This window comes from Fukomys damarensis, unplaced genomic scaffold, assembly GCF_012274545.1.
Source record: "Fukomys damarensis isolate Sample0158 unplaced genomic scaffold, DMR_v1.0_HiC HiC_scaffold_16, whole genome shotgun sequence".
NCBI classification, from domain to species: Eukaryota; Metazoa; Chordata; class Mammalia; order Rodentia; family Bathyergidae; genus Fukomys; species Fukomys damarensis.
In genome coordinates, this window is record NW_022900928.1 from 62,609,788 (window position 1) to 62,622,164 (window position 12,377).

A 12,377-nucleotide genomic window follows, 5' to 3' on the forward strand; every position below is an offset into this window, starting at 1 on the left:
AGAGCAGGAAAAAAAGCAAAGATTTTTTAAAAAATCATAATCTTTTTCGACCAGTGGATGTAAAGAATTCTTTTTCAACTGCGCGGTTTACAACTAATCAAAACTCAGGAAATAACTCAGGAAACAAACTCAGCTGTGTAAAGCAAGCGCGTCCCCTAACATCAGAAAAACACGTGGCGGGGGTGGGAGCGCAGTAGCGCCGCAGCGGAACTCGCAGTCCCGCCAGCCCTTTCGGCAGCCCGACCGGGCCTCGGAGGGCGATTCGGCGCGCGGGATGCTGGGAGCTGTGGTTTTCGATTTGTGCCTCCCCACGGGCTTGCGACGTTTAGTGAGTATTGCGCCTGCGCGCGCGCCGGCGGTGATCCTAGGGCTGTGGCGGCTCGTGCCGGGTGATGCTAGGCGGCTCTCTGGGCTCCAGGCTGTTGCGGGGTGTGGGTGGGAGTCGCGGGCAGGTCGGGGCACGAGGTGTGCGCGAAGGTGGTCTAGTCATGGCGGCAGGGGAGAGCATGGCTCAGCGGATGGTCTGGGTGGACCTGGAGGTGAGTGGGTGAGGTCGGTGCGGGGTGAGGGGAGGCAAGTGAGGTCTCGCGTGAGGGACCGAGTGGCCGAGCCTGTCCAGGGAGAGCGGCGGGTGTCAAGCTCTCAGGCTGGGCAGGTGAGCGCGGCGTGGCTGCGGGCGGCGCTGGGCCACTATGGAGGCCGGAGTTCCCGGTGTTGGAGTCTGTAGTGGATGCTGGGGCTTGTTTTCAGACGGGAGGAGTCATCCATATGTTTATCTCTCTTCCCATCCTCCTCCTCCCAAATGTAGACTTATTTTAACGCTCCGGTGTGTCAGGTTCTGGGTCGCGGGTGGGGGTGGGGGCAGAGGCTCTTCTCCCTTCCCCCTCAAAATCTAAAAGGACCATACTTCAAGCCAGACGGGACTCCGGAGATGACTCAGCCTCCTTAACCTAGGGAAGTGGAGCCCTAAGAGAAGATTCAACTCTTTCAGTGTCACTGCTAGTGAGAGTTTGAGTTTGGGACCAGAACCCAATTCTGATCCCTTCACTTTTAACACACTCATGCCAAGACCTTTTCCTTTTCTCTACTCTCATTTTTTTAATCTTCTATGAGATGAAGATAATAGTTATTCTCTGTTTTGATTGTGATGAAAGTAGAGTGATGTTAATGGAAGAAGTTTGTAACCTGATAAATATAGTGATGTTATCCATCTCATCTTAATTGTTGTCTCAATTTTACTGACTTTGCATCGGTGCCAGATAGGATTAGTATTAGTGCAAGCCATTGGTAAATGTTTGTTGAATAAATGAAGATTCATGTTTGTATCTTGAGTACTTGTTCAAGAAACATTATTATCATTTCTGTTCTGGTTTTGGAATATAAATTGAATATGCTTCAGAGAATTCTTGTTGAATAATCTTGCACACAAGAGGCCAAAAAGAGGTTTTTTGTGTGTTATATATTTATTTTTTATTGCAGATGACAGGATTGGACATTGAGAAGGACCAGATTATTGAGATGGCCTGTCTGATCACTGACTCTGATCTTAACATTTTGGCTGAAGTAGGTGATGCCGTGTAATACAATCCTACTGTTTGGAGGGCACTTGGAATCTAAAAATGATTTTTTGAGTCTCATTATTTAAAAAAATAATTGAGGTCCATATAGATGAAGGTCCAAAGTAATATTTGAGGTCAGGGTGAGATTGGTACTAGAATCATAGCTACACGTCTCACACCCTGGTTAATTTTTCAGTTGACCATAGCAAAAATGTACACTTAGTGAGAGTTTACTGTGTGCCTGACACAGTTGTATTTTACATGTATTCAATCGGTCTTCACGATAACTGTAAGGTAGGTGCAATTGATGTTTATTTTTATAGACACTTGGGGCACAATGATAATGCTTTGTGCTTGGCCACCTGGCTAGTTTTTAGGGAAGTCATTTTAGTCTAACCTAAGTTGTCCTAGTAAAGTGCCCCTAACCAGTAGTGATAATAATTATCCCATCAGGTTTGATGACTCACACCAAGGTTTATATCTTTATGTCATATCTTTGATTTTAACTTGATTTCATATACAGCCATCTTGTATCCATAGGAGATTTGTTCCAGGACTCCTCCAAGGAGAACCGAATATGCAGGTGCTCAGGTTCTTATATTAAAACAATGCAAGTGTTTACCTATAATCTTTGTATATCCTCTCATACACTTTATTTATTTTTCCTCTCATACACTTTAAATTGTCTCTAGATCATATATGATACCTGATACAATGTGAATTTTATGTAAGCAGTTGTTATGCTATGTTGCTTAGAGTAGTGACAAAAAAATATCTGTACAAATGTGTTTTTCCCAGATATTTTCAGTCCAAGGTTGCTTAAATCTGTGAATGCCGAACCTGTGCTTAAGGAGAGCTGACTGCCTATTCACCTAGGACATGTGTTTCTTCTATATTAAGATAACCGAATTTCTATTGATGCATTTCCAGAAACGTTCTCTTGTTGAAAATGCATGTAAAAGTTTTTACATGCTACTTTCAGCTGAAGCATTAAGCAAAACAAACAAACACATTGCACTTTGGCCACTCATGAAACATTTTTTAAGCACCTGATACCACCATCTCATTGGTAGGAGATAAATCCCTGACACTGAATGACTGCTTTATATTGTCAGCGATATTTTGAGTCATTAAGAAAATACATGTAGAAGCAAAGTAGGAATGTTTATGCAGTAGAATCCTGATAAAATAAGTTCCCAGATGGTAGTATTGATGGATTACTGGCAATGGATAGATTTCATAAATCTATAGTTGATTTTTTTTCCCTTAAGTAGGCAAAAGAAATGAGAAGGCATTTATAGATGAATGGCTGCATTTGTGGAGGACATGGCTTTAGGATCATGAGACCATTTCTCATAACAACTTTTCTTTTAAGCTTTATAAAAATAAGGCCCTGAGATTTTGTTCTGGTTGCTTGTTGCTTTTTTGTGACTTGGAAAAATGTGAAGAGAAGTGTCTTTATTTTACCAGCCCTACTTACCCTTGGCCAAAGAAATGTTTTTCCTTAGACTGTTGATATAATGTGAAATACTGACGGTTTAATGGACCAGCAGGTTGATAAGTGCCCTGGAGAAGATTTGGGTATGTATTCACACAGCTGCAGATTAGTGCAGCATTTTTAAATAGGCTAAGTCAGATGAGGATAAAGTTATTAAAAAAACCAAACACTTCAGAGCTGTCAGTTGTATGGAATATAAGTTTTACTCTTATTTATTGGTTTGAGGAAAATGTTTTATGTAGTAGAAGCATAAGCAGATCTGAAAATTTTTTTTTGAATAATTTATCAAACTACCAGATATTGCAGAATAGGTGAGTAGATTTATGTAGAATGTAGTTTGCTCTCTGCCAACATTATTAGGATTTTTTTTTAACAATATGACTTTTTTGTTGTGTTTTGTAAATATCAGAGCAAACTTTTTGTTTCTTTGTGGAGATTGCCAATACCAGTTTTCTTGTTTGACTAAATCTCCTGTTTAGTTGTAGGACCTAAATCATGTTTTAGACTGATTCTAGCCATTTCTTCCAGTGATTACAAACTGTTTTTGTCATCTTGGTAATAATAATACTTGTGATATATAGAATAATTTTCTTGAAAAGAGGTCAGAGAAATTTGATATGTGCAATTTCTTTTATCCTGTTAACATCCTGATTAAGGAAGGAGGATAGTTTTTTTTTGTTGTTGTTTGTTTGTTTGTTTTTGGTACCGGGGATTGAACTTGGGTCTTTGCGCTTGCAAGGCAGGCCACTGAACCGCTGAGCTAAATCCCCGGCCCAGGAGGATAGTTTTTTAATTGTTACTACTTTCTTCCAGAAGGACAAACTTGCTTTAATATGCTAGTTAGGCTCTGTTACTGCTGGATTCTGTCCAAAAGACTCACAGTTAAATGTTCTGTTAAATGGAGTTGAGAATTTGAGGTTCATTTTTTTCCCAGAACTTCTTTAGTATGTTTTTTGTTTTTAAAATACAAAATGAAGGGCCGGGGATTTAGCTCAGCAGTTCGGTGGCCTGCCTTGCAAGCACAAGGACCCTAGTTCAATCCCTGCTACAAAAAAAAAAGAAAACAAAGCAAAACAAAATGACTTTCAAGTTAGAGTAACTTTATCTAAAGTATGTGAATAGTAATTTATTGGTATTTTATCCTATTCTCAAGCCCTGTTTTATTTCCCAAAGTTAATGTATTTTCTTAATATTTTTATGCATATATATATGTATATTTTGAAAAACAAGTGTAAATAAAATATATGCTAATACTGTTATATAATTTGCTTTTTTCACTTGGCAATACCGATACTTTTCAAAATGAACCCAATCAGGGGCTGGCAAATATTTCTGGAAAAGATAGTAAGTGTTTTAGGCTTTGTTCATTTTTTTTCATAATGTAAAAATGTAAAACTCAGGCTCAGTTGTAGATTGTTTGTCTAACACCTATGAGACCCTAAGTGCAATCCTGAGCAACATACATATCCATACACATACATGAATAAATAAATGTAAAAGTCATTCTTAGCTTTCTGACCATTAAAAACAAATAAACAAAAAGCTTGGGACTATAGTTTGCTGAATTTTGGTAGATATTTGTGTCTTCCATTAATAGGCATTTTGTTTTTCAATAGTGTGTGTGTGTGTGTGTGTGTGTGTGTATGTGTATGTGTGTTTTGCCATTATAAACAGTGCTGGAATGAATGAGTACCACTTTGAGAGTTCAAAAAGTGTCCTTATTTTTTATTTTCTTGGATAGGTATGTTTAGTCCTTAAATCAGTTTATAAGCTTTACTTCTGAGAGCAAGGTTATTCTTGTTGTTTTATTATGACTAATGGCTTTTCCCACCCACAGGGTCCTAACCTGATTATAAAACAGCCAGATGAATTGCTGGACAGCATGTCAGATTGGTGTAAGGAGCATCATGGGAAGGTAACATTACCAAATAACAAGATTGCTGCTTTGGGGATCAGTAACAAGCTTGTTGCACCCACATCTGAATCCTATACCATTGTTGGATGGTATTGAAAAAGGGTTAGAGGAAGATTGCTTGGCAAGCCTGGGAAACTGCTTGCTTGTTTACTTTGCATCTTTGGGACCTCTCGAGATCATCTTCTCCTGAATGTCCTCTTTTTTCTCTCCTACATTCAGTCTGTCGCGAACGCATTGTGGATTGTCAAGTATTACTCAAGTCAGTCTTTTGGATAAGGTTAGACATCAACTCTTAGAGAAGGGGGAATACTGCTCTTCTGTTAATAGTTGTTTCTTCCCAGAGGTTATATATTTGGACTTTATATACATCGTTGACTGTGTGGAAATGCTATTAACAATGAGGAATATAACTCACTTGGCTTGGATTCTTTTAAGAAAAAAGTTTTTGTAAAGATGGCAGTTTCAGTTGGAACTTGAGCTCTAAAACTGTTCTATCTGTGGTTATATTTGCCCATTTTAGAAGTGAAATTTCATTTCTGGATACCTTTAAAAACTGACTTCATGTGTTTCTGGTGGGGGCTGGGAATTCTCTCTTGCAGTCTGGTCTTACCAAGGCAGTGAAGGAGAGTACAATTACATTGCAGCAGGCAGAGTATGAATTTCTGTCCTTTGTACGACAGCAGACTCCTCCGGGGCTCTGTCCACTTGCAGGTAAAATCCAATCCTATGTATATCTTGTAGATAGTCTTCCATTGTAGTGGCTCAAGAGACTGAAGTTCCAGAAAGACCAGCTAAGATCATCCATGTCTTCCACTTAATCCTGATTTGGGTTATACATCTTACTTTTGTGTTTAAGTTTACTTGTATAGTTTACAAAGTGATTGGGAAAATGCCTGCATCTGACATGGAATCTGGGCAGCATGGATTCAGTAAAAATTTACCCCCATCTTTATTATGGAAAAATTTCAAATGCATGGAAAGGTTGGGTTTAGTAATTATTATCCTTGTGCCATTTTTATTTTACTTTTTTTGAACATTTGAAAGTAAATTTGCAGTCATCATGACACTTCATTACTAAAAACTTAAGTATCTCTTAAAGAATATGGATATTTTCTTATGTAAAAGTATCATTACTGCACTAAAAATAGTTAAAATCATTTAATGATATGTGTTATCTAGCTCATATTCAAATTTACCCAAAATGTCTAATTGTTTTTGAACCAGTATTCAGTCAAAGGTCATGCATTTCATTTGGTTATTATGTCTCATTAGTCTGTTAATCTAAAATTGTGCCCCTATCCCCCTCCCCTTTTTTTAAACTCCTGTGACATATTTTTAAAGAGACAAGGTCAGTTCTATCAGGAGTTTCCTTATTTTTTTGGTATTGGGGATCAAACTTAGGTTGTTGCACTTGTGAGGCAGGCTGTGGAATCACTGAGCCAAATCCCCAGCCTCTATCAGGATTTTTAAAGGATTACATTGTGAGAGGGAAAAGAATGTTCTGTGGAGGTGTATTTGTATTTGATATGTAAAATAATGTAGTAACTCTTTCCTTAAATATTCATAAAGAAAAGTTTGGCATTACATATGAGAACATATATTGTATAAATCTTTGCCACAGCCAGTGTGGCTGATATCTATTTAAAAGTTCTTATTTAAAATTTAGTGTTTTTGATTACTGTATGGAAATATGAATATGGATATGATTTGTTTAAAAATTTGGATTGCAAATAAAGTTTTATCTTCTTATGATTCAGTTAAATTTTAAGTGTTAGTGGTGTGAATTTCTTGACACTGGGAGAAAGTTTGCACATCTGTCGTGATGTTAAAAAATAACAAATAGATTTGTGCATTATTTTAAGCATATAGAATGATGGAATTATCTTTTAGTCCATGAGAGCCATTTACAAATTTATTATGTGCTATACTGACTAGAACCTGGGAAATCTGCATTTGGAAACGGGTCAGACGCACTCAAACCTGATTTAGAAATTTAGAGATGCTTATAGAAATTGTTTGGATTAAATTATTCTTATTTCAAATACAATTTATGACTTTTTATATCCTGTTGTATGCCACTAGAAATGCAGAGATGCAGTATGCTTCGTGTCTTTCTAGGAAATTCAGTTCATGCAGATAAGAAGTTTCTTGACAAATACATGCCCCAGTTCATGAAACATCTTCATTATAGAATAATTGATGTGAGCACTGTTAAAGAACTGTGCAGGTAAGGGTTCTATTTAGGATCCATTAACTTGCCTATTTAGCATGTTTTAATTGAAAATTTGTGGAAAATAATTGAATAGAGCTGTAGAATTGAGGGTACTAACTGGGCATGTATCTTCCCTATTCTTGTATAAGATGATAGTTTTTCCTCACTAGTGAAATTTGGGAGAAACAACAAAAACCTTCTATATAAATTTCATTAATTCAGAAAATGTATAGAGCACTCTTTTTGTGCCATGCGTTGGCTTATTTTCTGGGAACATATAGAGGAAAAGCTCTTAAGCAGCTGAGAGTCTGGTGGGTTGACAGAGGTATAAAAAACTAAAAATACACTCTGAAGACTTCCGTAATGGGAATGTTCGTATGAAATATGAGGGAGCTAGGGAAGGAATATCTCACTGTGCTGGAGCCAGAGGGATGGGAAGTCAGAAAGCTTTACATAGGAAATAGCTTCTCAGTTTAAAGAAGGAAAGTTTTCCAGTCATTGAAGTAAGGAGACTACATTCCTGAGAGTGGGCAGAGGAATGAGAATATGTAGGAACAGGAAGCCAAGACAAAACATGTGCAAGAAATTACAGATGGTTTCATAATGCTGGAGTGCAAAGTGGGAGGGAGGTTGGCAAATGTAGGAAGCAAGGCTAAATTATGAAGGGCTCGCACATGCACACAGTGCCAATGAGGTTAAGTTTTATTTCCTTTGAGAAAGTTTAGAAGAATGGGTGATACAATTAGATCATTCAGCTTATAAAGTGGTAAGAAAAGGGGTAGGGAAATAAGACTGGATCACCTTGGAGGAAGAAAAATGAACTAGCGAAGTGGGTACTTATGAGGGGACTGGACATAAAATATTGGAGAGGATCAGTTAGCATAACACCCAATGCTCAATTGAGGAAAAGAGGTACAAAGTGATTCTGGCATTTGGAGTTTGGGTAGCATAGGCAGAGTTGGAAGAGAAGAGTAGATTTGGTGTATAGGGAGGGGAGCTGTGTAGATGTCCAGCAGGCAGCTGGACATTCAGGACAGAAACTCATGAGGATTGAGCTGGAGCTAGATTTTTAGAAATCCTGTACATCAATGAGTTTGCTGAAAGAAAAGAATACATTAAAGAGAGGAAAGGTGGAAGATAGAATGGCAGGCAGAGGCAACTTGAGCGCCAGAACCCAAATGCCTTTTTCATTGTTAATAAATTACTTGAAGGAGGTAATTATTATTTGAGACACTTTCCTTTGAGAGTTCCATTTCTACTGTGTGTAGACGCTGGTATCCAGAGGAGTATGAATTTGCACCAAAGAAGGCTGCTTCTCACAGGTAAGAACGGGTCCTCCGAAGTGCTTGCTAAACACACAATTCACAAATTAATCTCTCTTCTCCACTTTTCTTTCTTAGGGGAAAGGTAAAGATCAATAGGCAGAAAGATAATTTTCTTTTATTAAGATTATGAGGAATTCTGGTCAGGATTAAGGTATTCCATTCTGAAGAGGGTTGTGTAGTTCTTTTTTTTTGGTCATGTAGTCCTTACAGTTTTCAGAACTTTCACATTAACTTGGTTCATATGTGATGACATAATCTGTAATCTTTCTAGGGAGGAGCAGCATTTTCTTTCTGCAGAGATTTTAGACTTGTAGCCACTTGAAATTAGAACATTTTGTGTACACTTGTATAATACAGATATCTTGCTTTGTCAGTTTAGTTTTTCAAGTTGTTTATTTAGTCTTAGGCATAAGAACACAATGAAGTTAGAGATCTTGTGCATCAAGTGTCCTCCACTATTTAGCTTTTCTTTTGGAGTTTTTTTAGAAATTTAAAACCTGATGGCAGATTTTGCAGTTGATGTCTAAAGATAGTCTTATTTCATTTTTACTGGGCCTATACTCTATGCAGTGTACCATTTGAGATAGACCAGTCCCTAGACTCATGCAGTCTGAATTTTTTTTTTTTTTTTTGATGCACAACTGGGCATTGAATTGAGAGCTTTGTGCTTGCTGGGCACTTAGTTCACCACTGAACTTTTATATCCCAACCTGTTTTTTTTCTTTGAGATAGGATCTTGCTGAATTGTCAGGCAAGTCTTGAACCTACAATCCTCTTGCCTTTGCATCCTGACTGCCTAGCTTCTTGTGTGTTTTTATTGGGTATGGCTAGGCTAGAGCATAGCATGATAATTCAGTTCTAGAATACCTTGGGGTTTGGTATGTCTTAGATTTCAGAATTTTTCAGATTTTAGAAAGGTAGTAGTATGCTTGGATTGTTTATAATTATGTAATGCCCCTTAAAAGTTTTTGAAGAAGCCCTTTGTTGTAAAATTGATATTTATCAATGTAAAATTTAACATTGATGTTAGTGAGACATGGATGTTCACACAAAATGGTATAACTAATCACTATAGTCTCATGTCAGGATTGGTTGAGTTTTGCTGCACTGTGGATTATAAAAGTACTTTGTGCTTTTACATCTGTTTTGAACTTCAGTATTATGACAAGAAATTGTATACCTTAGCTAGAGGCTGTATTTTTGACAACTTAAGCTCTCTACTATATACCCAGGACCTTAAAAGAAAGCAGATGTTACCTTAGCCACAGAAATAATTGCTATAAAACTCTTGCACTAAAGTTTTTGATTTGCTGTAAGAGGCTGTTGGCTCATCATTCAGAGCTTATTTACTTGCGTACTGTTCCAGTAATCTTAGCTGATTTCTCTGATTACAACAGATGAGAAATAGCATGTTTGAAGAGAAGAAAGGCTGTTAGATAGAGGCAGGCTGCCATGCGTTATAGCACAAGCATCAGGAGAGAAGAGGTAGACACATTTTTTTTTTGTTACCGGGGACTGAACTCGGGACCTTGTGCTTTCAAGGCAGGTGCAGTGCCACTGAGCTAAATCCCCAGTAGATACTCTTTTATGGTTAAGTACTGCCTGAGCTGATTGATGTTTATTAATATGAATGAGTCCTGAGTTACCTCACAGATATCAGTGTATTTTGTTCAGGGATGTTAAGTATTGCACAGTGTTTGTCAAAATATATTTCATGAGCTGTTAAGTACTTCACAGATGTAGTTGATTGTTTTAGAAAAGCTGAACACTAGCTTATTAAGAATTCTTAGTGCACATTAGTTTATTAAATGCTTTGCAGAAAACTTTAGAAATATTTAGTTTTCCCTAAACTTACTTGACTTTGGAATTCTTTCCCTATACTAGGACACACATTACCATCTTATTAAACAGTTTAGGTAGTTTTAACCTATATTTTACAATTTTTGTTAATCATCAGAAGTTTTCTAAAAAAGAACTTGCCTCTGTTTACTGAAATTTCTTGGTGATGCCCAGAAGTGGCATTTATAGTAACTTGTTGTTCTTAAGTTACTTAAAAAGTTTATAAGATGATTCCATCTCCTCTATTTTTGGACATTTTATTCAGTGTGGTATGTTTGCTTATAGGGCACTTGATGACATTAGTGAAAGCATCAAAGAACTTCAGTTTTACCGAAATAACATCTTCAAGAAAAAAACAGATGAAAAAAAGAGAAAAATTATAGAAAATGGGGAAAATGAGAAGACTGTGAGTTGATGCCAGTTCTCATGCTGCCACAACATAGTTCTCTGGAAGCAACTTCTAGTGGTTTTTGTTTTTTGTTTTGTTTTGTTTTGTTTTATTTTTTTTCCTTTTTCATGCTGATTGCTTGGCAGAGCTTTTCCTTTTAGTTAACTTGCATTTCCAGATTACTCAAGCACACAACACTATATACTGTTTCCATTATGACACTGAAGATCCTTTGTAAGTACCAGGTAACGCCCATCCCTTGGTACATAACTTAAATTTGCTTTTAGACCATTTCTTTTGTTTAATAATAAATGAATAAACAAATAAAACTAGTTCTATTGAAATGCAAACCTTTTTTGTACCATCTATTCTTTAGTAGTTGAATCATTGGGAAAATGGATTTTTCTTGTGTTTTGGCTAATGTTTAAATTCTTAAAATGCACTTGGACTAAGTTTCTTGTGTCAAACAGGAAGTGAATTTATTTTGCTTTATAAGTCAAGAATAGACTGATCTAGGTTCAAAGAAGCAGATTTGGACTGTTATCAAACTCACAGCTCTGGACTAGGCTACTTTTCAAGAAATTCAAGTCAGCCATCCATCTGGCATTCTGTAAGTAGTAACTAAAGTTTATTGATAGATAGTGTGTATAAGGCAGTCACTCTGCTAGGCTTATAGAATGCCAATAGTTTGCCGTTATATGTCTAATGGTCAGTAAATAATCAAGAAGAGATTTCATTTTGAATATATTAAATCTAAGTTTATGTAGTCTGTAGTACTAAGGTGGGTGCCTTAGAGGTCAACAGAGTCATCTATAGAACAGATCTCATTCTGACAAGTACTCCTTTAAGATAAAAAAATCAGAACTTAGAAGGGCCGTGATATGACTTCCCTCTTTTTGAGAACTACTGGACTTGAAGATATATGTGAAAATCTCTCTTTTTTTTTTTTGGTACCGGGGATTGAACTCAGGACCTTACACTTGCGAAGCAGGCAGTGGAACCCCTGAGCTAAATCCCCGGCCCCTTATGTGGTAATCTCAAATTATGTCCCTATTGAGTAATAGTCTTTATATGAACATAGTAATATGGTCCTAAGGTATTCTGGAGAGTAATCTTACAGTATTTTCATCTGAGAAGCACTTTTAGCTTGTCTTAAGTTGTGTTAGATATGCAACAACTCAGTATAGCAAAGTTTTAGTGTGACTTTTTTCAAATGAGCAAATAGAGACTCAGATTCATGTCTAATAAGCATAAATAGATGAAATTTTCCCCCTGAATTCATAGTGGATGAAGGATACGATATAGTAAAACAGGATTTAGTTCTTTGCTAGAAGTACATTTTAAGGAATACCCTAGGTGTTCCATTTAGATGGAATTTATCAAAATATTGGGATATACTGATGGTTTTTTGTGTTTTTTTTTTTTTTTTTTTTTTTTTTTTTTTGACTAGTGTTTTTCTTTCTGGAACAGCATGTACCAACATCAGTGGTTTGGTAGTAATTAAGAACAGGACTTTTGAGTCAATCCCTGGATTCAAATCTAAGCCCCTGGTGTACCAAGTTACTTTAACAAGTTTACTTCTCTGACTCTCAGTTTCTATATCTATAAAATGAGGTTAATAATGGTTCCTGATTCAAAGAA

The 12,377-nt window shown here is 36.9% G+C and overlaps 1 protein-coding gene across 1 annotated transcript; it reads left to right on the forward strand.

The window, feature by feature from the left end:
• The first annotated feature begins 329 nt into the window (after window positions 1–329).
• Window positions 330–11,038, forward strand: Rexo2 (RNA exonuclease 2). Its single transcript, XM_010629428.3, has 7 exons — window positions 330–539; window positions 1,480–1,563; window positions 4,895–4,972; window positions 5,572–5,683; window positions 7,091–7,199; window positions 8,453–8,506; window positions 10,634–11,038. The coding sequence occupies exons 1-7, from the start codon at window positions 393–395 to the stop codon at window positions 10,761–10,763; spliced, it is 714 nt and encodes a 237-aa protein (XP_010627730.1). The 5' UTR covers window positions 330–392; the 3' UTR covers window positions 10,764–11,038.
• Window positions 11,039–12,377: the final 1,339 nt, after the last annotated feature.